Source organism: Oculina patagonica, chromosome 10, assembly GCF_052425735.1.
Source record: "Oculina patagonica isolate OP01 chromosome 10, crgOcupat, whole genome shotgun sequence".
In the NCBI taxonomy this organism is placed as follows: Eukaryota; Metazoa; Cnidaria; class Anthozoa; order Scleractinia; family Oculinidae; genus Oculina; species Oculina patagonica.
Genome location: NC_135767.1, coordinates 1,257,498 through 1,285,278, shown reverse-complemented (window position 1 = coordinate 1,285,278; position 27,781 = coordinate 1,257,498). Strand labels below are relative to the sequence as shown.

Sequence of the window (27,781 nt, the reverse complement as noted above, 5' to 3'; positions counted from 1 at the left end):
AGGAAGTCCATGTTTACTTCGAGAGTAGTGAATGGCAACGAGGCTCGAAGACAGCATTTATTGAGATGAAACTACAATAAACTTACACTATTAAAAAAAGTTAACTTTAATTCAATACTTTGCTTAAGTTAGGTAATATCAAAAAACCTCAAGATTTTAGAATGCCCCAATTTATAGCACTACGTTAACTTCTAACAAATGAACCTTCCTATCTTTTTAAGGCTGCAAGCAATTCTTTTATAGATTGTCGAGACTAGTGAATGGCAACGAGGCTCGAAGACAGCATTTATTGAGATGAAACTACAATAAACTTACACTATTAAAAAAAGTTAACTTTAATTCAATACTTTGCTTAAGTTAGGTAATATCAAAAAACCTCAAGATTTTAGAATGCCCCAATTTATAGCACTACGTTAACTTCTAACAAATGAACCTTCCTATCTTTTTAAGGCTGCAAGCAATTCTTTTATAGATTGTCGACCCATACCAGCGAAGCGCTGTCTTACGCCCCCTCCCCCACGTCGCCTTCGCCACTGGGGATGGGGGTGGGTAGAAAGAGTTTATCTGATTTCGCTCTCTGAGCACGACCATGCAAAGCCAGCTATGTTAGCAGCCTATATATATATTTTTTAGTAATTAAATCAAATGACTTAAGTGACTCAAACAAATTTAATGGGTAATGATGACGGGTCATTTTATTTGGTAATTATAGCGCAAAATGGAAACCGTAACAAAAACACGAATTTTACCTTCTGGCTTTGTAAAACGAATAACCAATTCAACTTATCTACAAATTTCAATAACAAGAAAATACGACGATCCAAATTTCTGCCTTTGAACACTCGCCTTGGTTAGATTTGAGTGATTAACAAACCGTCACGCAATCTTCACCGAATGACATGCATAACAAGGAAAATGAACATATCTGTGGGTTGCAATGTAGCTTATGATCTGAATCATGACACAGGTGTGTCAAAGAGGCTTACATGGTGTCTTCACCAGCATCTCGGCTTAAATTCCCACTCCCTATTTTCCTACTTTCTAACATAATTCAAAAGAATCATGAGCAAATGCAGTATCGAAGAAACAGATTCACAATTCTGATGACGAACACAATCGAACTCTAACGAACATTTCCGATCATTCACGAAAAAAGACTTAGTAACCATCCTGTTTTAACAACGGCCAATCAGAACAATTTGCTTTACTACAACAACAGATGCAGTAAAAATAAAATTGATTTTTTTTTTGGAAAAAAAGAAAAAAATATGGGTAAACTGACAGGAAAAATCTTTGCTCAGAGGGGTTTTGTCCCTGCAGTTATGAATTGAGGTGAACCAATTTAGCATTCAATGCAACTTCAGGATGGTGGAAGCTGTTGTTGTTGTTGCTTCTCCCACCACCAGCCTCTTCCTTTTCCGCCAGCAGAGTCGACAATTCCGCCTTGCACATTATATGGTGGGATCTCTCCAGGCACGTTTACACTAACTCCGCGACCCCTCGCTAGACTGGCTGGAATGTCACCGGGTTTGGCTAGGATAATTGGGACTTGACTGCCAGGGGCTTTGTCGAGACCTGGTCCAACAGGTAAACCTGGTATCTCAGGAGAGGGTGAGGTGTACGGCTGACCATTGAACTGCATCTGTGAAGGCTGAGACATGACTGGAATCTGTGGCATCTGTCCAGGGATGGCGTGTGGATACAAGCCTCCCTGCATGGGTAGCCCAGTTGTGAGACCATCTGTAGCGAGAGAGTCTATGTCGTTTCCACCATCCCCTCTACCACGAGCGATTATTGGGATGTCATTTCCCCCATCCCCTCCTTCTCGAACCTGACTGATGTTTGTTGACTTCTTAGGTTTCGCTGGCTGGTCCACATAACCAATGCTTCTGTCATATTCTTTATCCACTTCCACAGCCCATGTCACATTACGGGAACCAGCAATGCTTCCTCCACCGCGTCTTCCACGTGAAGGCCCACCACGTCCACGTCTGTGTTGCCTTCCCATCTCTACACTCATAGGACCGCCGACCACGATGCGGTCCTTGTCACTGTAGCCCCGCCCTGCCTTGTTACCAGACCAGCGAGCAATAGGCACCCCAGCAACTTCTAACTGACCTCCCAGTCCAGAAACAGGCTGCTTGCTGTGTGGACCACGCCCACGCCTGGCGTTCATGCCCATTCCTTGCATCTGTGGGATGTTGGCACCAGCTGGATAGAAGTTGGGCATTGTGACGCTTTGCAGAGTTGGTGGCACAGGTCCAAAGGCAAAAGGCACGGGTGTGGGGAGCAAGCCATCACCATGCTGACCAGGAAAATGCGGCATCATGCCAGCAGAAGGTATTCCATGTGAAATGCCAAAGTCTTGTTGCAGACCCTCAGTGATGCACCACTTCATTCGCTGAAGCTTTTCCACTCGTCCACCCTAATGTGAAAGGAAAACAGCAAATGTTAATGAAGAGTGCAGGGATGTCCCTAAGGTCTGGGTGCTGACTTATTTCACTAGCTGAAAGTGAATTTAAATCTGCTGAAATTTCACATGAAAACAAAGACTTGGCAAAAACTTTTAGAGCTGCCAAAGTTAGAAAAGCCACCTGGGCTTGTTAATGAGTTGGCTTTCTTAGCATACATCCCAGGACAGCATGTCATACTTCAATAAAATTATACATGAAATATTGCAAACCAGGTAAAACAAACACTCAAAGTTTTGACTATACCACTTCCTGCAAGAAAACTGAAACCTGATATAACAAACTTTCACAGAATCGACCATTTCCGAGTTGAGCTTCAAAACAAGTCCTTGTGAGTTCTCATAAGTTTCAATACAAGTCCTTACATAAAATTTTGTATATGAAAATGAGTTGGATAGGGATGAAAATGAACACGCAGGTGAAACAAATTTTCATATGAATGGTTTCACTTGAACACCTGTTCTGGTACAGAGGCAAAAGACAACTTGGAAATAGCCTATTACACCCATTCCTTGAAACCCATTCTTCTTTGTGCGATATCGGTTTTTCGCGTGAAATTTAACGTGGAATTCCCTCGTCAGGTAGTGGATTTTCCAATAAAATTGTAATTTCGTCAATTGCATAAAATTTTGTACATTACGCATAGCGTTTTTAGAATAGAAAAGAAAACCCAATTTCTTTTTTGTTTATGGCTGAATGTTGCAATTTTTACCGCGCGCTCAGGAAGCCATTACAAATCAACCGTCATGAGCCAGCAAATCGGACTCGAGCTAAAATCGATCACAAAACTTCATTTGAACCTCGCGGATCGTTTTTCAACGGTTCACACAAGCTTTTAACCATTTTAACGACGGAATGGTAGTATTTTACAGAACATTCTTGTTTTTCGAACATCTATTTCAAGTTTTCGACTCATCAGCAAGACAAAGTTATGAAATCTTTTATCTCTTCGGCCTGAAAGAATTGAAGTAGACAACATGCATCGTGAAAAGCACTCAACAGTCAACAACGTCAAGAATAAAGGTTTGAAGGAAGTGTGGACTGGGGATAAAGTAAGTACCTTGGAATAATATAACAATTAAAATTCGACATTTATAAGCTAAATGTCTAAGTCCATCGCAGACAGTTTGTTAGAAAGAGCAAGACTGCTTTTGAAAAAACCCGCTATTAACGGGTCGCTTCGCAAGCACAATAAGTCGCTGGTTTGCTGTGTGTACGTTTTGTTGATGTCCAAAAACTGCTTTTTGCATCGTGAGTATCAGTTAAAGAATGTACTTGAAGTCATTCTTTATCGAAATTTTGGAGCTTTTCACCGCAAAGCAATTTCTATAAACTGTCTTCGTCAAGTTTACAACACGCAGTTTTTGTCATTGTTTTCTTTCGTTTTGCCGTATAGATTTTATTGTACGAACACGGCATTACTGTCAAACTATCAACAGTATTACTTCAACAAAATAACCAGCCGTTCTTTTACACGAGAAATTTGTAGTATTTCTTTCTTTTTAGTGAAGGTTTCTACAGTGGTCGTGTAAGCGTAACTGCTATTTACTCGCGAGTTTGTCCATACGACACGGACATTTTTATTCTCCGTTTCACTCATGCGGTGAAAGAAAATGTTTAACCGCTCGTAAGAAAGCCAAATTGAAATTTAAACAAGGAAAATCTTGTGCTTCCTCACCTCGGTCAGGTTTTTGCTTCGTAAACTGAGAAAATAGTTTTGAAAACATAGATCGATTCCAATTTTGCGTACGTTGTCATGTGAAGCTACGCATTGCTACGGTGTAATATCGGTCAACCTCGCTTTCAAGTCGCAATTCCACTCTGAATACCTCGCCTCGATAGCCAATCAGATGGCGAGAATTCTCCTAGCTATGCAATTCTACAAAAAATGCTTTTTTTTTTTGCAATTTTACTCAAAGACCAAAATATCTAAGAGGTCTTGACAAAAATTATGAATTAAAAAAAAAATGACGAAAATTGTGAGAGTATTTTCCAGAACAGTAAAAAATATCAGCTCCATGATGACAAGGCACAAAGACCATGCCAATCAAAAACTACACTTAAATCCAATCAATAAACCTGTAGAATACAATGCATGTTGTTGTTTTCTTACCTTTCCATCACACAATTCAAGGAGGGAGACATTCTCCACCACCATAAGATACTTGCTATGGAACAGTTTCCCATCAAAGTAATTCCAGGGGCATACCAGCTCCCACGGGATAGGAACAGCACAGGCATCGTTAGCAAAAATGGCAGCTTGAACACCACGCATAAAGATGGAGGCAAGTTGGACGGCACGTGCATCTACGCGTTTGAGCTTGATTTCCCTCAGGTTACCTGCATTACACTCTGTTGTTAAATGTGGAGACAGAGCTTGGGCAAGGAAAGCGTCTAGTTCACGAGTTGATAAAACCAGGCGTCCATGTGACATTAGGTACCTGGGGGACACAAGAAAAAAATTCAGGCAATGATTGGATAACACAGTCTTAAGATTAAACAGAAGTCTCTTGTCACCCTTATCGTCTCTTATTTCCTGTTCAAGAGACGTAGTGTTCTTGCAGGGACAGATCCAGGATTTTTCTTAGGAAGGGGTACACCACAAACAAAAACAGTTTTTTACCAGTTTAATTAGAAAGCTGCAGGAATTTTTTTTTTTTTTTTGGGGGGGGGGGTATAAACCTCAAGCACCCTCCCCATAGATCTGCCCCTGTCCTGATTGGATGTTTGTCTACGTTTCAATTTTTGCTTGCAACAGTTAATCAGTGATGCAACAAGATCTTCCTTGTGCCAGGAAAGATCTCAGTGTCCAAAGAGATGTCAGTTGACTCCACCTTGATTAAATTTCTTTAAAAAAAAATCCACATGGAATTGATTTAAACTAGTGCAATTTCAATGAATTGTTACACACCAGTGCCCAGTTGTTCGAAGGGCAGATAACGCTATCCACCGGATAAATCGCTTTCAAGTGGATAAATGTTAACAAAACATACTAGGCTATCCACCGGATAGTGATTTATCCAGCGGATAGCATTATCCACCCTTTGAACAACTGGGCCCAGCACCCTAAATTTTCATTCAATTTTCTTTCAAATAAAGAATACCAAAGGCAGTTACCTTAAAACACAACAAAGAATCACAAGTCTCTTGGGCACAATGACTGTCTGCGTCATGCTGGGGGTGTCGCTCATCATGCATGACAGAAAAGCCTTTAATCTGTTATTATCTGCCGTCACTCCCTTGGTGAACCAGAGCTTCTCAACTGGCGGAATTTCCCATTCAAGGGCCACTGGTTCCACGATGTCTGGATCATCCAGTCGTCTTCCGCCGTAAACACACCATTCCTTCACTGCCAACGAACTAACATCAAATTTGTCGTCTTTCTTCTTTTTAGCTGCCAAGTCAAACAGGATACCATAGACCCTTTGACGGACTTTACGGAACAGGAGCGCAGAGGGGAGGCGGTCAGGCAAGTGTTCGTCTTCAATTGTGGTGTCAATGGTGATCTCGGCTTTTGTAAGAACTTGATAAACAGTCTCTATCATCTTTCCATTTTGAAGAAGATGGACTGTAACATCGAGAACTCGCTGTGGAATATCTGGGATGGCACCTTTAACGGTGATCTCTTCTACAAACATAGAATAAAAATAATATTAAAATGATACCTGTACTTGACGTGTACAAAGAGATGATAACATCTGCTCAAGGCTGTAGTTGTTGCTCAAGCCTGTAGTTGTTGTGAAGGAAACATGAAGAAAATAGAAACTGTTCTTATCCAAAAACATTGGTAAGAAAGTTTAGGAATAACTTTGTGCTAATTTAGGGTTCAACATTCATAGCACCAAGAAAAGAACTGGTGAAAATGACAAGAAATACATTAGTCTGTTTCTTGGAAAACGGTTACCATGGCAACACCAACCCACCTTTTTCTTCTGTATTGTCGGCAGAGCCAACATGATTAGCACCTGTCTTTCCAGTTGTGGACATCATAGGTGAAGATTCAGATGAGGGGGGTGGGGTGGGGAGGACTGCTGATGGTGATACAGGGGGATGGGTGAGTACTGAGACTTCGTGATGAGGTGACAGAGGAGCTGCCGTACCTTGCAGTGCTTGGGGGTCCCCTGGGGGTGACAGTGGTAATGAGTGCATGACTGCAGACTCTGGGCTGCTTTGTACTTGCAGTGAGGATAAACTCTGTTGTAGATCTGCAACACTTGGAATTTGCTTCCCACTGTTGTCGCTGTTTTGAGACAGCTTAGAATAAAGAGAATGCAAAATAACCAAGCTGGTTTTTCATGAGGATAACTTCATCAAAAAACGTCCTTGGGTAAACAGTAAAGTAGATACACAGAGATTGACAGTGATTTAGTTACTACTCTGTTCAAACAGTAAAACTTGTGGAAGGAAAATCTTATAAAATTAACTTTGGAAACACAGTCAATAAAGATTAGCAAAAATACTAAACAACATTCAGTGTCATCCTGGCACCATTTTCAAGTTAAGAATACGTGTACGAAAAGAAAATAATTTATACTAAAAGTAGAGGTGCGGAGTTGAATAAATTAGATTAAGATTAAAATGACTGTTCAGTGTTCATGTTTATTTTCTTTTGAAAATATGACACTGTAGAGAGGGAGTGGAGTTTCATTGCAAGAGTGAAGTGTCTTGCACAAGAACACAACACAACGACCTTGGTCAGGGCTGGAACCCAGACCATTCAATCCGGAGTCCGGCGCACTAACCATAAGGCCACAAACAATTAAACAGTCGACTTACAGCTGTAAGTGGAGTTGCAGGTTTTGGCACAAACTGGTGTTGTTGCCAATGTTGCCACATCTTTTGATACTGATGTTCATTCTGTTTGCGGCCTGTTTGAAAGAAAAATCAAGGAATTTAACCTTCCATTATCAAGCTCAAAACATTAATTTGCCAATCATACCTATACCAAATTTCTTGATTTTGATTAATTCTATAGCGCCTATTAGTCACACAATTAGCATGGGATCACATAGGTGTCTAATTACAAATTTTGTTATTGCATAACTGGACAGCTACACCTTCTATGCATCAATTACGTGTACTCAGATAAAGATCTTTTCTTGCTGTTTTCCTGTTTTGTTAGTCTGATTGAATTACACCTTTCACTTTTTCACTCAAAAGTGGTTCGTTCTGAAAGACTTTCCTAACCTTGAAACTTGTAACTGAAATGATTAATTACATGTAGTAACTGGGCCTCATGTCATACAATGCAGAGGGAGATTGTGCTTGTTATTTTTAATTGGCCTCTTAACTCCCTGAACATTTTGTTATCTTTAATTTAATGGTTTATTATATTGTTATTACCTGGGGCAATATCAGTAGACTGAGGAACTGTCTCCTCCTTGGGAACACCTGAGTAATGTTCCACAGACTTTTGGAGTTTTTCTGTCATCTCAGCCAAGTCAACCTTTTCTGAGCGAAATACTTGACGAGCGATCCATGGAAGGTTTGAACAATCTGCGACATTCTTTAGAAAATTTAATACACTAGTGACAATGATGTCATTGGCTGGAAAGATTGGTTGGTGCTTTTCTTTAACCTGAAAATGAAAGACCAATACTTAATACTGACACTCTATAATGTTGCAGTGTGAATCACAACAGGGTAAATGTTGTGGTTCAATTTTTACCCTTGATACAATATGGCATTTTTCTTTGTTCTCATGTATAGTAATATACCGTAAAATTCCGGTTATGAGCCGTGGGCTTATTTCATAGGGTTTTGGGTGGGCTTATAAACAGAAGGGCTTATATCAGGGGGCTTATACATTGTAAGTGGAATAAAAAAAAAGTTTCGAAACAAGCCACAGAAGCGTTAATCGAAATACCTTTTAAGTTAAAAAGTCATAATAAAGCAGCACTTAGCCCTGTTCAGTGTTGACATTCAGCAGAGGGGGCTTATTATATATTCAGGGGGGCTTATAACCAGATGTAAGTTTTTGTTTCCCTTTAGATGGGCCTATAACCAGAAGGGCTTATGACCGGAATTTATGGTAGAAATTAAAATGAATATAAAACAAAGGAAAATGCCAGATTTGCGTTAAGGATAAAATTGAACCACAGTATGAACACTTGAATTATTTGGGTTGTTCTTGGGTAGTAAAAAATTGCCTACCCTAAATAAAAGGAAAACTTGTACCACAGGTTATTTCAGTTAAACATGTTTAAATATTTCTTCTAAAACTGACTTGACTTCTATAAATAAAATATTCATTAATTTATTCATAACTATAATAAATTCTCAAATATACAGATTAAAAAAGACTGACCTGTACTTTTGCCAGAGGGTGATCTGGACCTAGTAGATTCCAGTAGAAGGATCCCAGGCTGTCTTCTGGAATGAATGAGGTTCCTAGCAAACTTGCGAATAATCCTATTCGATCATGATGAAGTTTCAGTTCAGTTAACATGACTTCCCGATTAAATCGCATTGTAGTTATGTCTTTCTTGGAATATTTAAGGTGATCAGCGGAAAAGTAATTCGGGACGTCAAACAGGAGAAAATCTGCGTGATTGCTGATAACTCCAGCTAAGCATTCCCCTTGGCAATAAGATGCCATTTCTTTGTGAAGATCCGCTAAAGACGTACAAACTGAAACACCACAACTAAGAAATGCCAGCCGCAGGCACGTGTTTACAACTGGTGGCGGAAAATACAGTCTTTTTCCTGGATAGGAATTCATTTTCATGACATGACCAAGGATTTGTCGAGCTAATTGTCTTTTTTCGTTTTGATTTTTGATCCACTCGTAAAGCTTCCGAGAATCTCCTTCGCCGTCAAAATACATCACAATCTCAATATTCTGTTGGCGGAAGGACCTTGTAAAGTGTTCTACATTGCGTAGCATTTCATTCCACTGCCCTCCGCAGACCCAGTCTGTAGTCGGCCCGTAAAGATGCTTTAAACAACTCTTCGTGTCAACTAACAAGACCGGCTGAGCAGCGCTGCTCGCTTTCTTCCCAAGAAGGACTGCTTTCAGATCAACTTCTTCGCAAGCGTTGGGGCAATTCGCCTCCACGTATTCCTGTAATCCTTGGATTCCCATCTTAGCTAAGTTATTCGGAAGATTCTGCTTGGCACATTAAGTCCTACATGGAGAAAACAAGGAGTTATTCTGCTACATGTCGCCTACACGTGTTCCTGACCGCCATATTACGCTACACTTGCAAGGAAGTCTGGGAGGATGGTCCCCAAGGAACAGAAGTGCTCATGGGATATATTTTGGTTCCCAGTCTTTTCGTGCATACTTATTGCCATAGAAACACGAACGCCTGCAGAAAAAGACAAAACTCCGACTGCCTCGGGTAAACACGCTGCACTCCACATTCGTTCAGCTTAGAGTCTCTCTGTTTCTACAATACAACATGCCTCGCGATCCTTACCCTTTTCCAAGACTTCAGAATGACAGCGATTTTTGTGGAGGGCAAGGAAAACAGGTAAGTCTGCAAAATGCTGAAATTTTGAAGGATTCCGGTTCTGGAATAAAAGAACTCGCGCGTCGTTTGGGTTCCAAACAATGAAGGAAATGTATTCAATGTTGCTATTTGATCTAGCTAGAGAAAAATGAAAAAAAAAACTTAATACTGTGGGAATGTTGAATAAATACTGTTGCTTCTTTTTCTTTTTAAGAGTCCTAGGGATAAACTTAAACTGATGTTTAAAAGTATTATTGTTCCAACTCTTTTATACTCACGGTGCGGGGTCTTTTAATCTTTTATTCGATCCCTTCTTAAAGCTCTCAATGTTTTCACGATTTAGCCAAAAATCGCTTCCATAATCTCTAAGTTGAACAGTTATCTATAAGTTTACTTTTTTCTACCATCTTGAAACAAGGATAATGAAAACTCTCGCGCGTAATTTGGCAAAAGAGCGCGCGACTGTGGCCACAAAACAAATACCAAACATGTATCATGCTGCTTTAAATCGGCATCATGTAGTGATTGATCTGTTTAATTCATTTATTTCAGGTAAAGGAGACAGGAAACTTGACCCAGACCAGCCAGGAGGGAACTCCATGGGACAGACTCAACAAAACAGCAACACTTGCGAGTTCCAGAAGAGAAATTTTTCATCATGACCCTCAGGTTGTTAAATATATTGGATACCTTATCTACCGGCTTCAAACAATAATATTTGCATAATATGCTTGTAATATCTTTTGCTGTAATCAATTCCATTGTGTTTATCATTGCAGGCACCCAATGATAGCTTGGATTTTGTCATCAAGTCAACATATGACCATCACAAGGAGTTCCTTTATTCCAAAGCAGAGACGTTGGTTCAGCATGAGACTGCTGGACTACAACACGGGTAATACACTTGTAGTATTTTTCAGTGTTCTATAGGACAGTTTGTATGAGCAGCTCTCTCTTTCACAAACCCTATCTATATCATTATTCTAGCCTGTGTAGAGGCGTCCCCATCCCCTAAAAAAAACTGGGGAAGGGAACGTAACACAGACGTTCCTTTCCTCAAATTTTTTAAGGGGAGGGCGACGGCTCTACACAGGCTATCAATATTCTTCCCTGTATTCCATTACAAGAGGGTCTATCATAGGGGATCATTCAGTCCGCAGAACGCCATGTTTTTTCTTTCAAGACCGCCAAAAGAAATTATTTCTTTTATTTTCAAATGAGACCGAGATGGCCATGAATTTTTTGACCATAGACTGCCAGAAAATAAAGAATGTGCCTGCTGACAGACGCTTGAATTGGCTAAAACCATCAGACTGTCAGAGTTTTATAGACCCTCTTGCAAGGCATCCAAGATTTGAACAAAACAAAAATTTTTCTGCTAATGTAACAGTTACAGTACGGAGAGATCCACATAGCCTCATGGATTGGCTTTTTCTTGTGTGAAATGAAAAATTGAGAAACAATCAATCAGTGTCAATATTTATACTGAAGCAGAACATTTTTACACACAGGCGTGTTCTGAAGAATCGGCCTCCACCAGAAGAACCAGAAATTGACCTCTACAAACTTCCTCTGATGAAAAGCACAAGTGTACAACGCCAGAGCATTCACTGCATCAATGGAGCTATAGGTAATTACACAAACAACATAAAAGGTTCTTTATGCTTCTCATGCGGCCTTATGCGCCTACTGGCGCGAAGAGAGATGACGACCTGATGCTTCTCATACATTTTTAGTATTAAGAGAATTTGTGTATTCATCAGCTTTATATCCTTTCCTCGGTTACACTGGACTAAAATATAATTCTACAGATTTATTTGGTGTCCCATTTGTTCATTTGATTTTGTTAGCGCAATGCTTTGTGATGAATGGATGTCTATGGCTGGGACCCAGAAGATTCAACTGCGCTACCAACAACAAAAATAATTATAATCGTTTATTTTCCAAATTGGGCTTGTAAAAAATGTTCTCCAGAAGAAAGATTGCATGAGAAGCCCAAAGACGATGTACTTTTGCAGACCATAAACACCTTACTTTCTGAAGCTTACTAATGTGGTAAAATTTTAATTCAATCAATTTCTTTGTTCTCCACAGAGAGCCATCATAGTGCAGCAACAAATGGCGGATACTCCCGGAAACATGATGGAGGATTTTATACTTGTTAACAGTGTTTCAATCATTGAACAACTAATTCGGGTTGCTGTTTTAAGAAAAAAAAGACAACAGTTACACAAATACTTTGTAAAACTTGTTTGACAAGTTTTAATCTCTTTTATAGTCAAAATAGGTGTTTTCTTCCTTTATCTTTATGAAAATGTATGTATGTTTTATTCGCTTTTTGGGCTGACACGGATGATTCCGATTTTGTTTTATTTTAAGAAAAGATATACCTACAAAACAATGATAATTATTGCCACTATGTTAATAACTATACATCTTACATGTACAAAGTAATTTTTTCTCTTCTTTTGCTACTGAATGAGCAATGATTCTCAAAGAAATTATTTCAATACAACATCATCTTTGATTCATAGACAGTATTCTAATAATTATTGTTAAATAATTAATGTTGATTTCATTCAGGCGAAATGCATCTGTAAAATATTTTTGATTAATAAATTTGCACCAATTCTAATATAAAACATTGTTGATTTTTGTTAAAAAATAAAGATTACTATTCTTTTCCGTGTAATTCATTAGTTGCTGCTTTCATAATTATTATGGAGCAGGCAACTAATGCATTAGGCTGGCACTCCCCAGCGTCTGAATTAGAGTTGTAATCAGAAGCACAGAGTGTTTTGATCTAGTGAAAATCAAACTCACGGAGCAGTAAAGAGTTTCCGATTCTGGATATGACCCAGCCATCACATGAGATCTAGTGCAAACTAGACTGTCAGGGTGACAAGCATAAAGAAAGCATTATTACTTGGAGGGCATGACACCTAGCATTGTGATTGGTTTGTTCTTCGCTTCTGCTTGCGACTCTGACAATCTAGTTTTCAATGGATTTAATAGAAGCAATGAAGTCATGAGATAGCAGAATAAGTGTTTTGATTCTTCTGACCCCAATCTCATAAAGGTTGCGATTCGAATTTTCACTACTTTGGTTGAAGACACTCAGCATGTTCTATTGGAAATCCATGGATCTTAGATGGTGTTGTTCCAGAAAATATCCATAGCCCTCCCACAGAAGGTTTTAGTTTGAATCCTTCCATCCCTCTGGAAATTCTAGTTAAGCCTCATACTTTCATTTAAAAATTTTGGCTTTTGAGACCCCCCCACCCCCTTGGAATTTCCAATGACCTTCCATGGGGTGGGTATAGATATTTTCTGGAACTACACATGATCCAAATCATATATCCCATGGCTTAGCTCGTATGTTTTCACTGTTTCCATTTTGTTCTTCAAAAATTTCCACCTGTTCCATTCTGATAGAGTTGTACACACAGATTGGACAGGCAGTGGGCAGACACCCCTCATGTCTGCCGTAATACTTCAACAGTAGTTTTGTTGTATGCTTTAAAGAAAGCACTAACTCAGACATCCTTTGTTGGAATTCTGGCAAAATGACTTCCTGGAAATACACCCGTGGGAAGTGATGGTTACATGTAAACAACACAACATCGGCTTGTGGTTCTGTAAGTACCTCTCCCTCACCCCTCCACCCTCGTTGTTGAGACACTGCTGCTGAAGCTATAGTGGCAGCGGCAGTCATGGATAATGAAATGTATGGGTGTCTGTCCAAATCCTTTTTGATATTGTCCAGGATTTCTTGCCAAAGATGTTTTTGTGCTTTGCGGAATTCTTGTAGCCGTACGCCAGCATCTAATTGTGCAAATGGTTGTGCAGTTGTTTCATCTTTAGTACTGGATGGATCTTCTGTACTGCTGTACCTCATAAGAATTGCTTTTAAGTCTGAGGTATACTCTTCCCCCAAATCTTCTTCTTGTAGTTGATGTACCACTTGAGTAATGACTTTGTTAAAAAATTCAGCACTAAACGGCAACATTGTCTTGTTGGTTTCACCAATTTCATTCTCATTTGTTTCTTGAGGTTCATGTATACTTGTTGGAGAAAGGAAATGATCCCTAAAAAAATTAATATAAATAAATATGAATAGTCTTGCTGTTTTAAGCTGTAGTATTTTACATTACTTTTAGCTTAAGTGAGATAGCCTGCTCTATTAAGCTTACTACTGTTTCCATACTTTTTACATGAAACAACTAAGACTATTATTCACATGTTACCCCCAATATTTCATCCTGGGTAAAGGGAAGCACTATGAGCATAAAGTAGTTTGATCAAGAGTACCGTAATGATCCGATTTAGCGCCCTCCTTCCAATTAGCACCCCCTTCCAAATAAGCGCCCCCCTTCGAAATGTGTTTTTGTCAATAAGCGCCCCTATTCCAATAAGGGCCCCCCATTCTTATAAATGCCCATTTTCTAATAAGCGCCCCTATTGTGGATAACTGCCCCTACTTAAGTCATCAAGGATGACTAGATAAACTCATGAACATTCACTGTACCGTACATGTATATGTTTACTGCTAAAATGAACAATTCTTTAAGAGTAACTGAACTTTCAACAATTTGTTACTGTTACAGTTTATGTTAGTCAGTTATTTTAATATTTATTAAAATTTTGTTTTGAACATTTGGTCATTTCTCTAACAATTAAATAAGCGCCAGTGCCCTCCCTTGAGGTACCAAAAGTGAATAAGTGCCCCGGGTGCTAAATCGAATCATAACGGTACACTACAATAACCCTGGGCAAGCTTGACCAACACCTTTTGATCAAAAATTATTTATCATTAATATATGGGTTGGCAAGAACAAGGCCAATATCCAGCCATCTTGACTGAACAAGCTTTGTCAATAAAGGATTTATCATACTGGCATAAAGAATGGCACTTTCCGTGCAGGACACAGCAGTTAATCCTGAGCGAGCATGATAACCCCATATTGCCTGCTTTGGAAGCCAATCACAGTGTAGGATTTGGGTCATATTACCTGCTTGTGGAGCTAGCCATATATTAATAAAACAACATATTTACCTGATCAGTAGCAAACTAAGGGCATAGCCAAGAATATTCAAGTATTCTAAAAGAAAACACTCCAGACTGTCACAAGGAAGATTGTTGTATTGCCAGAACTGCAAGAGCTATTAAAGAAAAAAATAAGAGTCTGAAAATGAACCCAATCTATGTGAAAACAAAAAAACAAAAAGCAAGATCATGAATAGATTTGACCAAGGCACCTCTTGTAGAAGCCACGCAGTTTGCTGTGTTGATTGTTCTTTGCTGCTTTGAGCTTCTGTGAATTTCCTGAGGGTGAATATAGAATGAAATGAAAAAGACAGGAACATAATGTTACCAACTGAAATATAAGATCATACACAATCTGTACCAGCATCTTCATAGGACTAAAGAAATACAAAAAAATCTTGATGCTGTTAACTGTGAACAGTTTCTGCCACAAATATGTCCACTTTTTTGAAAGCAGGCCACAAAGTAATAAATATCTTTTAGTGTTTTTGTTAGGGGTGATTTTTCCACTGACAGCAGTATATAACCAACTGGTAAAGAATTTTGAATCATCAGTACTCTTGAATGCAAGACTATTCTTAGAAGGGGATGCCAGTTCATGACAAGTTACACAACAGATATTATGGTAGTAGGTTTCCCTAACAATTAACAAAGTACAGTTAAATCTTGATAACTTGAACCCCTCCAGCTAACTCGAACCTTTTCCGATTCCCCTCCCAGTTGTTTCTTTTTACTTATTTTACCCTTGATAACTCAAACTCCCGATATCTCAAACCTTTTTTCAATTTCCCTTAAAGGTTCGAGTTAACAGGATTCAAGTGTATTCATTTATTTTTCTTTGGAAGAAATAGGTACTAAACACAGCACAAGAACACTAAACAGAGTCAAACCTAATAGGGGTTTAGGCATTTTCAGTGGATTTCTTTAGGGGTGTAGACGTTTTGAACAGATTTTTTCAGGGGTAAGAATAAAAGACCTGAAAAGACCTGTCGTCAACAGGGGAGGTGCTGATATTAAATGCAATAGTCTATTACTTCATCACTATTGGTACTGTAAGTTGGAAGTTATGACACTACCTGACAACATAATGCATAACATCAAGCGCTGATGAAAGAAGTTTGCCTTGAGCTTCATCAGCAGATGCAGAGGTGAAACAATCATTGATAAATCTAAAACTGTATCCCAGAACCTTGAAAAAAAAAAATGTGTCACTCATCAGATAGATAAACTGGATCAATTTTTAACTTGGTACTATGGATCACATGTATCAAGCTAAGCCAACTCTATCCAAGAACTTTGAATATGTTTTTAGTCTGTGGACTACACAAATATCACTATCACTTGACTAGGTTATATCAGCATTCTATAAGCTTATCATTATCGCCGTCGTCATCATTATTTACCTGAGGCCAGTCACCCACAGTTTCATAAATGACTGCCGCTGCAAGATAATCCTTGATATCCAAACAGTGCCTTCAATAAAACATAACGTAAATAAAACATTATGAAGCTGAGAGCAGATTAACACTTTGTTCAGAGAGTCATGTTAAACATTTTACATGTACCTCCCCCCCCAAAGGAAAATAAAACTCCCATTTATCAATTTTGTATAAATTTCTGGATTTTATTCAAATGTACAAGAAACAACTTTAGAAGGGGGAAGGGGATGAGAATGCAATTATCTGCTTATTGTTATAATACAGACATTTTATTTTAGGAACAACACAATTTTGGAAGTGCCTCAACTATTTTGAAATGGTCAGTTATAGGTGTGCAACACAATCTGATAGAAATGACGAACAGCAAAGCATTGAAAATCTTTATGAATGTACCTGATCATTGGTTGTGCTGAGTATCGATCCCTCAGTTGACGTAAGGCAATGGAAAGGGCTTCTCTTCCATATGGTACTGACTTATTACCTGTGAGGAAAACAAATTACATGTTACATGCTTCATGTTACCCAGTCCAAGGTGTGTCCAAAACGGGTACCATAAACACCCGCAGATAAGCTGCACCCTAAATTTAGCAACTCAAATTTTGGAAAAAAACGTTTTTTGAAAGTAAATCAAAGAAAATCCTAAGTTGAGTCTTTAGAAGTCTTCATCATTAAACATAAACTCACTATAAATATTCCACTCACTGGGACTGTTGTCTTGAGGTGGCTGAGTGGCTTGTGCGTCCCAATGACTCCAAGAGCTATGCCGGCGGAGGTGTTTACACCCCTGGTAGGGCCTCCCAAGCCGGAAAGGTCAAGGAGTAGGGTCCAGACTAAAGTCATTCCCACGGCCCTCCAGGTATGGGGGTTGGGCTTGAGGTTAACAACCTCATCCCGTAAAAACTCCTTGTTATTAATATTAATATGCAGCACAGACCACAATAAAGTCTTAAGTTTAAACTCATACCAACTGATGAAAGATCTGGTAAATCCCACTCAATATCCACATCTATTGCATCTATGTTCAGATCAGATTTTAAAGATTGCTAGAACCAAAAAAAAAAAACTGAATGACTAATCAATCCATCTGTCTGTCCCTCCCTTCCTTTGTCAGTCATTCATTTGTTGGTCCATCAGTCAGTCAGTGATCGTTGTTGTCATCATCATCACCAATCAGTCAATCAGTCAGTCAATCAATCTACGGTAAAAATCTATCATAAACTAGTCAATCGTTCAATCAACTTATAAAAAATCCCTCCAGGCATATATATAGCCAAGAAAATACACACACACAAAAAAAATAAATCAACTCTTAAATATTCAACTTATTCTTACTAATTTTCGCATGTACTTAATTTCACGAAAATTCGAGAGCCACATTTCACGAGTATTAATTTTCGCAGTTGCAAGAAAAATTAGCGAAAAAGTGTATTAAATTTCACGATTTTGTCAGTGTTTTATGGAGCAGTCATCAAAGACTAAAATGAACTACTGGAAATGTACAAAGGTCTGGCTCAATGTAACTATAAGGAGCCTGCAGACGGAAACTTTGGTGTCTGTACTAAAGAGGTTTTGGCCAATTTACAAGAGCGAAACAGTAATCAGAAGAAGGGTGCTAGTCACAAACAAGACGGAAAGATACTTTAAAAGGTAGATAGTTGCAGTTCTAAACATTTAAAATTTTTTTGTTCTTTTGATATATAATATGGTATTAATTATCGCGTGTTTAAATTTCGCGCAATGTTTTCTTCGCGCGTACTTAATTTCGCGATTATTTTAAAATCGCGAAAATCGTGAAAATTAGTACTCGCGAAAATTAGTAAGAATAAGGTACAACTCAGAGGTCATACCTCACTTGCAACAGAGGCTTTTCTGTTCAGCGGTGGAAGACTGGTTAACTGACAAGGCATAGAGACTTCTTTCTTGCCGACACCAATGGTACCAAAATCTAAACCCAGCTGCAATAAAATAATGCAAAGATTGTCATAAAACAACCACAGGTGCAGCAAAAATGAGTTTATGTAAAAGATTCATAAATATTTCACTCGCATTGTGTCCTTATGTGTCTTAAGAATTTTTATTTTCAATATGGCGGGTGATGATGATGATGATAATGATGATGATGGCAACAATGATTACGACAATAAGGAAGCATTTTATTTAAATGTAAGGGTATAAGTGCCCAGAGAAAAGAAGGTAGCTCCTCCAAAGGCTTTTCAAGGCTGATTGAGCACAGATTCTGATGGAGAGTCAGGAGTAAGCATTTCCCCAACGATTGCGAGTGTCTGGGGATGAGGCAGGAAGAGTTAAGGGTATATGATTTACTCTGCAATTAACAGCACACTGGCTATGAATAACTGATTACAGGATAGTACTCTTGTGAAACATTTCCTTTACTTGCCTGTCCTGAGTCAGCTCGGCCCCACACCCACACATACCCTGCAGTATCCATAGCAACAGAAAACTCTGCACCAACACCAATCGTTGTAACACATTTGTTAGAGAGCTTATGGAGTAGTCTGGGAGTCATCTGCAAATAAAACAGTAAATCAGAAAGTTCAGCAATTCACCCTTATTTTATGTGGGCGGTGTATGTGGTAGCATGATGAGAAGTGCATTTAACTACAGATTGAGGGGTCTAGCTTTAACCCTGTCCAGGTTCATTGGGTTGTGTTGATATACAAGATACTTGACTCTCACAGTGCCTCTCTACACCCAGAAGTATTGTTGGGGAAGACTGAAAAGGCACCTGTACTTTTCTATAACTTATTTTCAGGACTCAGAGGTAAATTAAATTATATTACATACTTGTGAGTCCATTTTACTGCCAAGCCCTAGTTGACCATGATCATTATATCCCCAGCTGTAGACTTGACCAGATTCCATTAGTGCCATGTAATGCCAATTACCACAACATACCTGCAATATGGTGGAAACAAAGCAAAATCAATACAAAACAAATCTCCACTTATCTGAATAAACGGCATGCAGTGCATGCAGAAGTGATGACGTTTCACAAAGGGTCTAACATAATTGAGGGCTTGATAAAGACTGTTATCCAATTGCAGTGTACATTTTTTAAACCTAAGAAGCAATGTTGGTGATTGTCTAAATAGCATAGTTAGGATATGATGGAATTCAAATAAATACAGAATTAACAGTAGTTATAAATTCACAGGCCAAGGATGCAAAGTTAATAAAACATTTTCTTCGTAGATTTGCTCAATTGAACAACAGTAGATTGCGTTATATTGCAGTGTGTGAGTTCCGATAAACGACATACGATACGCGGGAGCTATAGCTTTTAAGCTGCGAGAAAGGTCAAATCGTCTCTTGCCCACCGCGGCCCTTATTATTATAAGAGTTAGAAATTTCTGTCTACTAATTCTAATAGATCCCATCATATGTAATTAGTCTCTTTCATTTATACATTGTAGTGTTCCATTCTAACTGCACGGGAGTATTTTGCTTTTGTGTTCTGCGCGGCAATTTCTTGTTATCAAGTTAAACTTGATTTCTGTTCGCCCAAAACAGACAAAAAGCGCGCGGACAAAAAGATCGGGTCGGTCGTGCAATGACAATAAGCGATTTCCTGACGTCATCGCTTAAAAATTCTAAATGTTAAGACTAGGAATGTGTTAGAGCAATAAAAATAATGTGTCATTACTGGTATGTCTTTAATACTGTTAGACACCTTTAAAATACACTTTCAAAATGATTTTAAACTGTTAAATCATGGTAGCTTGAGATTTTTCACTCCTGGTACCTCTTCAGTCATCCACCATATAGAAGTGTCCAATTTTATATGGCAGATCTATGACTAATCAAAGAGCTCTTCGAGCCCCGACTGAATTTTTTTTCCAAGTTTAAAAGTTTAGTTTTCATTCCTTGAAAATTTATGAGCAGCAGGTCATTCAAACATTTCTTTGATGCACATGATAACAGATAAACAGCGGAATGTCTATTTTTATTTTCGTCTTGCATGACTAAGTATGTCTGAGTAGCACACTTGGGTAGGCATCTGACTGCAGATCGAGAGGTCGCGAGTTCGAATCCCAGAGGAGACAGATTTTTCTTTTTTCCTTTTTTTTCTTTTTTTAACCAGTAGCACTAATAAAAATGGTTTGCTTATTATATCGCTCTGTAGGTATGTATTGCAGAATAATTTACATGTAAGCCGTTAAGTAATAACGCTGTAAATAAATATATCAGAACATATAGACTGATTCAGGAAGAAATGTATTAAATTGTGCTGTTTCATCTGAAAAGCTCTTCCTTTTGTTCCAAACAAGCAGCCACGCACTCGATTTTAGCCAACGCTTTGGTTTCTAGATAGATCCATCGTTAATGAAGCTTATGTGAGACCCGATTTAGTTTTCGAATGTTCCTACATGTACGACGCTAGCTCAACAGATATATACGAAAGAGATTGATCGTTACATCGCTTTTGCAGCTCTCAATTTCCACTTTTTCGGCGGTCGAATACTTTCCACATATAATTGTCAGCCATATTTTGTTTCTTTGCTTCTTGTTTTACATGTACTTGTAAACCCATTTAAATTTCAAAAGGCCGCCTTTATACGGCCGTCTTGCTACACTCTTTCTTCTAGTGTATCTGCTGGTCAGCGGAGTTGCAATGAGAAGTTTACAGATGATGGACCAAACGACCAACCATGCGAGTGCCATTGGGCTAGCTACAATACTCCTGAATAAATTCAGTCGTAAAAAGCTTGAAGAGTGAAATATATACCACGATTTAACAGTTTTATATTGTTTTGGAAGTTATTTTAAGTGCATCGAATGTGTATAAAGGACATGATGTCTTATTCTTCTTGTTTTTCCACTTATCATAATGGAGAAAATCCCGTCTTGATATTATATACCAAAATTACATGCTGATCAAGGGTTTAGGAACTTACTTACATCTTTAATTCTCGATGAAAAGGTACAGTCCATCAGCACAGGAAGTAATCTATGAGATACTGTGTTGGATGGAAGAGTTGTCTGTGTGGAGCGCTTTGAACGATACTCCTGACGCTAAAATAGACAAGGGAAAATATTAGTCTGTTTTTATGGTTCTAGTTTTTAAGTTACTTTATTTTATTTCACTACAAAAAAACATGGCATTGAGTTGGTTTAACTTGTGCTTACCATGTAGTATCTGAAAAAGTGTGGACTTCTTCCCCAGTTAAAAATTTTCTGATCTTCTGTAACAGCCAGCTGAATGAGCAAAAAAAGAGATGTTTAACTTACTGTATAACTGTATATTTTTAAATATTCATAACATTTTTCAGGTTTTTTAAAACCTGAAAAATGTTATGAATACAGCAAAAGACAAACCTTCTACTCACAGTTTCAAACGATCCACAGCAAATCAAGTAAACTTTTTGATTCTTCAAAGCTTCCACAAATATGGGAAGAGTTTGCTTGCCATTTGTTCCTAATCCCAGCTGACCATACAGACCTCAGTAAAAACAAATGACAAAAACTTTAATTGGTTAAGAGTAAATTAGAACAACAGATTGAAAATTTATTTTGATCAATACGTAAACATGCAAAGCAAGTGTCTTTTGCCAGTGTCTTGGGGAGGAAGGAGGATTTCCTTGCAGTTCTTAAAACCCTGATTTGAGAGCAAAATATGATAAGGGCTCCTTGTTCTCTAAGATAAAATGTCTATAAACTACACATTGTTTCAGACAGACTTCACATCCTTTTAACTAATGTTGAAAAAGTAAGGACCATTGGCCCAGAGTTGCTGTACAAATTTAATATTCACATTATACAATACCTGTAAGTTCTTAAAAAAATTGTTAATTTATTGTTGATTTTAACATTCATTCTGGTGCCCCAAGCTTATTTGTCTTGTTGTTTGCCATACCTTTTTATTGCCAGTGAAACAACAGGATGGTGTTATCATCACAGCAAAATTGGCCAGTTAAAGATTTTCTTTGTTTTTATCATCCATCTGCTTATTAACCGCTTAACCATGTATTGATAGTGTAAGGAAAAATACCTAATTATAAGTATGTTAATTATTCTAAGGAATTACATACCTCCTCCAAAAGTGAAAACTTGTCCCTGAAAGAAATTTATAATGGACATAGAGAATCAGCTATGAATAGATCACCCCCCCCCCCCAAAAAGAAAAATACAATTTCATTTAACTCCTTCAGTTCCTACAACAAGTTCAAAACATAAATTCTACATCAGTTTTAAGAATTTAGTAGTACATTAAAGGAGCTATGTCACACAGTTTTAGGCAAATTCGGCACTGTCCAATTGTTCACAGAATTAATTAAAATATCAAAATAACGGCTTATAACTGTAGAAGAACTCAAAAGAAACACGGAAAGGCCAAAAAGGGGCATGGATGGGCAAAATTCAAGAAGGTTAAAATGGATTGCATTCGGGTAACTTGAAAAACATTGGCCTGACTTTTTTCAAGTTTATCTTAATTTGTATGAAAGGGTCATTTACAATGCTTGAATGCCCCTTTAAGACAATAATCAATCTTTGTTGATGGATTTCTTTCTTCTCACCACCCATCTGCTCAATAATGTATTGATATTGTAAGGAGATTTTAGAAGTTGTTCGCTCTTTGATAATTAGCAAATCTCTACCTGACTTGTTAGCACTGCACTGTGAGAATATCCTGCAGCTAGTTTAGTGACTTCATATTCATCAAGTGCCGTCACATGTGTTGGCAGCAGTACATCTTCAATGCTCCCCACTCCTAGCTGTCCATGGACACCCCAGCCCCATGACCAAACCCTGTGATCTGCCGACAGGGCCATGGAATGGTAGTGTCCACACATCACTGCTATGCATCTCTTGTCTGACAGTTCTGTGATGTAGACAGGTCTTGTCTGTTGCTGTGTGTCCCCCTGGCCAAGCTTGAGATAAAAGTGATGCACAAATTAAATAAGTCAGTACCTATCACAGAAACAGAATGTGGGAGGAGCGTTGGCCTAATGGGTTAGAGCGCCGGACTCCGGATCGAGCGGTCACGGCTCTAGCCCTGGCCAGGGTCATTGTGTTGTGTTCTTGGGCAAGACACTTTACTCTCATAGTGCCTCTCTCCACCCAGGTGTATAAATGGGTACCAGCGACATAATGCTGGGGGGGGGGTACGGGCCTGTGATGGACTAGCATCCCATTCAGGGGGGGGGGATAGTAATATCCCTAGCTGCTTAATGCTACAGAAACCGGGATAAGCTCCGGCAGTATGGGCCGCTTGGCTCGAGGCTTCCCTTTATCACAGAATATGTAATTCAACCATCATCCACCCTGTATAATTGCCCCCGCTGGGTTTTGGCCCAGAGGCCAAAACCCGAGGAGGCATCATTGTAATCCGCGCGAATATAGAGTATATATATAGTATATACCAGGAAAATTCTCGATTTGATCAATTTTTGCCCGCAAATAGTCTCGGGAGTTGTAAAATGCCGACAAGCTGAAAGCCCGCAAGTAGGTATCGGGAGTTGTAAAATGCCGACATACGGTGATTGGTCAATGATGACGCAAGTAAACGATGATTGGGTAATGATGACAGCCCAAGCATGAGCACGTGCACGGATGACAACAAGCAAACAAACGACGCTTGTAAACGTTGATTGCAGCTGGGCAGAATTTTGAAAAAGATAATTTGAGGTTTTATTCGAGGCCTATTCATTTCACAATGTCTAAAAGCCGAAAGCAATGCAATTGTTGAAAGTAACTCGCAGAGAAGTAAGAAAATCCACATTTTTTACATCTGAGTGGCCGAAGAAGAAATATGTCTAGGAACACGTACGAACATATCAAGCCATATCTTCAAATTTGTCTGCGATTTACGATAAGCAAGCCTTAGTCCAAAACCGCGATTTACCAAGCGCAAACTACTTGAACGGAGAAAAGCCTTGATCAGTCTATCTCCGGACGAGATTTACAAGAAACTTAAAAATAAGATCTCGAGATAATTGTTTAAGACTCGAGCAGGCGAAACCGGAAACCAGAAGCGAGCGACTTTTAGAAAGTCAGGCGTTTTCATTGTCAAAGGTGAGAAATTCTTTCGGTATCCTTTCCTTTTAAAAAGTTGATCGTTGTCATGAAGCGTGATTTACGATAAGAAAGCCTTTGTCCAACTGACCGTGATTTACCAGGCACAAACTACTTGAATGGAGAAAACTTATGCGGCATCAAGAAAAGGAATTCAAAAGAGATCTCGAGATGCATTGTGATTATTTAAAACTCGCGGCAGGCGTGTTAGATTCGAGCCCGCAAAGCGGCCCATTCAAAGCGACGAAGTCGCAAAAACAAGCCACGCAAGTCGCGATAGGTCGACCGTGTTAAGACGGAATCCACTAGGAAGTCGAGTAATATTTATTAAAGTTGGACAAAAATCAAGTACCAGAATAATTTAAATCGTATTGCGTTATTTCCTACCCTTAATAAAAGGTAAAGATGTAAGTAATTATCCGTGATAACACCAACAACAATTTCTTATCAGAGTCAGAAAATGAATTTCAAAGTTCACAAGGTATAGGAAAAATCTCAAGTGTAGCCATTTTGTAAATTCGTCTTAAGCGATTCAGTGGAATTCAGCGGAACTTCGAAATTTGTTTTCGATATTTGGTGTTGTTAGAAAAGATTTCTTTTGATAAGATATTTGAAGCAGTAGCAAAAAAGTTTGCAATAAGGTGGAAATAATTCTGGTACAACAATTTCTTATCAGAGTCTGAGAAAATGATATTCAAAGTTCACAAGCTATGGGCAAAAGCTCACATCTTTTAAGCGATTCATGGGAATTCAGTGGAACTTCGAAATTTGTTTTCGATGTTTGGTGTTGTTAGAAAAGATTTCTTTCGATAAGATTTTTGAAGCAGTAACACAAAAGCTTGCAATCAGGTGTAAATAGTTTTGGTACATAATTTTGTCCAATAACTACTCGAAGTCCTGGCGGATTTCCTCTTAAATTAATAAAGACGACGGACTTTTTCTAAAGTCTAGCTTGAGTCTAGCTGAGATCCCCCACCACAGCAAAACATGACAAAATGATGTCAAGATGCTGTTGCGTTCTTGTAATTAAATGATTTACCGTATGTAATTAATAATCATCCAAAATAGAAAATTAATTTCTAATAAAATGTCTGAATTGTAGAAAAGGATGAACAGCAGAGAAAAACCGATAAACATCGTCGAAACTTCGGGGGCAACCTAGTGTCAGCTATTTCTAGTATTATGTTAAATAAAAGAGATTCTCTGTTATTAAGTTTCTTTCTTTCTATTTCTAAAGGAGCTTTGTCACGGTTATTTTTCGCAGATTTTTGGTCTAAACTGCTCAGAAATTAGTGGTAGGCAACTTAACCCATGAAAAACATTATCTTTGAATATGGCACAAGCACTCAAGTATTAAAATTGCTGTGTGACATACCTGTCCATACTCAGATGATCCCCAAGAATAAACCTGAAAGGGTGGAAAGAATCAAACCTAATCAAGACACTAACTAAAGGATGAGCAAAGACACATTACAATGAAGTCTGTAGGTAAAACCCCAGTGTGTGACCATTCAAACAAAAGCAAATGAGCAGTACTTTCATGTGGTTGTGTTTGTTTCTCAAGATTTCATAAATTGTGAACTAGTTTAATGGTCCTTCTTGGAAATGAAAAGGTCAATAAACACACAGTCTTACCCCATCACTGCATAGAGCCAATGTGTGTTCCATGCCACAAGCTACTGACAACACATTAATCCTACAAGAAATAACATTTCCAAACTAAGAACATTTTAAGATAGCATTTCCATGATTTGTAGAAGGCGTGGTGGCCTAATGGTTAACGCACTGGACTCCGGATCAAACAGTCTGGGAACGAATGTTGGCTGGGGTCATTGTGTTGTGTTCTTGGGCAAGGCACTTTACTCTCATCATCCCTCTAACCACCCAGCTCAGGAGTACCAGGTACTTATAAATGGGTATTGGCAAAATAATGCTGGGGGATAACCCTGCAACAGACTAGCATCGCCTCCAGGGGGAGTAGAAATACTCCTGGCCACTTAATGCTACAGAAACCCGGATAAGCTCTAGCATGTATGGGCCACTTGGCTTGAGGCTCTGCCCATTTCAGTGATTTAGGAATGGTCTTGAACTTTTCAAAAACATGCTTTTAATTAGCTAATTATAAATCAAATGATGACTTTTCCTAGAATCAACCCACCTGTGCATGTGGAGAATTTCCACCCGAAAAGGAACTGATTTTCCTTCTTCCTCAATTATATCTCCATGACCCAACCTGCAGTGAAAAAATACACAAGAAGCATCAATACAGAAATGTAACCCTTTGTAGGAAAAATAGGAACTATGCCATCAGTCTATACCTTCTCTTCTAGCAGCAATCCTCATTTCAAATTGGGATCTCAATGTCTATAAAAAATGCCTTGCAAAGTTGCTATACATCAAACTTAAACATGCTATCAGTTTTTCCTTGTAAACTGCTTTCAGCATGATTATTTACCTTCCTTTCTGGGATCGTCCCCATGTGTATACATCCCCTGAAGAGCTGACAACAGCTGTGTGTTGCTGACCACAGGACAACCTAACTGGCCTGCACAGGAACTCCACTGTACCTTCCTGTTATAGCCAGATACAACAGTCAGTCAGACAGTGACAGGAAGTTTCAGTGTGTTTTAGAAAAAGCTTAAAACATAATTATCGAATGAATGTGGAGCAGTGGCCTATATAGCTAAACTGTTATTGCGAGTTTCAATAAGCCAACTCTGAAATTCAAAATCCAACTAACCATTGCATTTTTCACTGCCGTCAATCATAATTATGGCAACAGCCAACGAAACATGAAAAACAGAGACAAACGAAATTGATCAAAATCTACCAATCACAACTGGCGAACGTGACTTTTTGACCTGGTTGAAGTGAGCTTCTGTTTCCTGAAAGGTTTGCTAAGATGATTGACGGCAGCAAAAAGTGTACACTGCTTGTTGAGGATTGAGTTTCAGAGCTTGTATTTCACTGAAAATTTCACTGATTTCACTGTTGGACTCAAAACCAGAGTTAAACAGTTTTTACTTGTAAGCCTGATGTCACTGTCTCCCTTAAATAACCAGAACACTATACAGGCATAGTACTGATAAGATATTCCACAAATTTACCCTCTTCCTTCCAGTACCATTTTCTGAAGCTTGGTGTCCTCCACAAATACATTTAATTGCTGAAACTCTAGAAGAGGATCATAAAACAGATATTAACTTTTCTATTACTTTTTCAAAGGTGAACCTCTAATGATTGCTTTTTAGTATATTTATTTTAATGTTATTCCAGAAAACTATAATAACTGGACTATCAAGACAATACCCCATAGGTTATGAATCATTGTTTTAA

At 38.5% G+C, this 27,781-nt stretch overlaps 3 protein-coding genes across 4 annotated transcripts in view; 1 reads left to right on the top strand and 2 right to left on the bottom strand.

The window, feature by feature from the left end:
- Positions 1-272: 272 nt before the first annotated feature.
- On the bottom strand, positions 273-9,680 carry LOC144629297 (constitutive coactivator of PPAR-gamma-like protein 1 homolog). The gene is made up of 7 exons (XM_078487519.1): positions 8,779-9,680; positions 7,815-8,049; positions 7,248-7,339; positions 6,395-6,725; positions 5,589-6,099; positions 4,585-4,912; positions 273-2,425 (listed from the first exon to the last, which is right to left on the bottom strand). Exons 1-7 carry the CDS (start codon positions 9,553-9,555, stop codon positions 1,361-1,363), a joined length of 3,339 nt encoding a protein of 1,112 aa, XP_078343645.1. The 5' UTR covers positions 9,556-9,680; the 3' UTR covers positions 273-1,360.
- Positions 9,681-9,774: 94 nt separating this feature from the next.
- On the top strand, positions 9,775-12,217 carry LOC144667158 (protein CFAP276-like). The gene is made up of 5 exons (XM_078528553.1): positions 9,775-9,946; positions 10,478-10,594; positions 10,705-10,820; positions 11,437-11,555; positions 12,020-12,217. Exons 1-5 carry the CDS (start codon positions 9,875-9,877, stop codon positions 12,088-12,090), a joined length of 495 nt encoding a protein of 164 aa, XP_078384679.1. The 5' UTR covers positions 9,775-9,874; the 3' UTR covers positions 12,091-12,217.
- Positions 12,218-12,318: 101 nt separating this feature from the next.
- Positions 12,319-27,781, bottom strand: part of LOC144667139 (uncharacterized) — a 43,789-nt gene continuing 28,326 nt past the window's right edge. Inside the window, exons 23-43 of one of the 2 annotated variants that reach the window (XM_078528529.1) lie at positions 27,553-27,619; positions 26,901-27,016; positions 26,604-26,678; positions 26,081-26,141; positions 25,821-25,853; positions 23,029-23,301; positions 22,462-22,486; positions 21,760-21,872; positions 21,560-21,628; positions 21,332-21,445; positions 19,217-19,327; positions 18,810-18,938; positions 18,259-18,366; positions 17,376-17,454; positions 16,805-16,892; positions 16,376-16,445; positions 16,049-16,161; positions 15,185-15,251; positions 14,982-15,088; positions 13,263-14,013; positions 12,319-13,071 (exon numbers count right to left, since the gene is read on the bottom strand). In XM_078528529.1, the coding sequence (XP_078384655.1) occupies positions 13,278-14,013; positions 14,982-15,088; positions 15,185-15,251; positions 16,049-16,161; positions 16,376-16,445; positions 16,805-16,892; positions 17,376-17,454; positions 18,259-18,366; positions 18,810-18,938; positions 19,217-19,327; positions 21,332-21,445; positions 21,560-21,628; positions 21,760-21,872; positions 22,462-22,486; positions 23,029-23,301; positions 25,821-25,853; positions 26,081-26,141; positions 26,604-26,678; positions 26,901-27,016; positions 27,553-27,619 (2,554 nt within the window). In that variant the 3' untranslated portion in view covers positions 12,319-13,071; positions 13,263-13,277. Of the gene's footprint in view, positions 14,014-14,981; positions 15,089-15,184; positions 15,252-16,048; positions 16,162-16,375; positions 16,446-16,804; positions 16,893-17,375; positions 17,455-18,258; positions 18,367-18,809; positions 18,939-19,216; positions 19,328-21,331; positions 21,446-21,559; positions 21,629-21,759; positions 21,873-22,461; positions 22,487-23,028; positions 23,302-25,820; positions 25,854-26,080; positions 26,142-26,603; positions 26,679-26,900; positions 27,017-27,552; positions 27,620-27,781 lie in introns of both variants that reach the window. The other variant, XM_078528528.1, reaches the window with a different exon arrangement.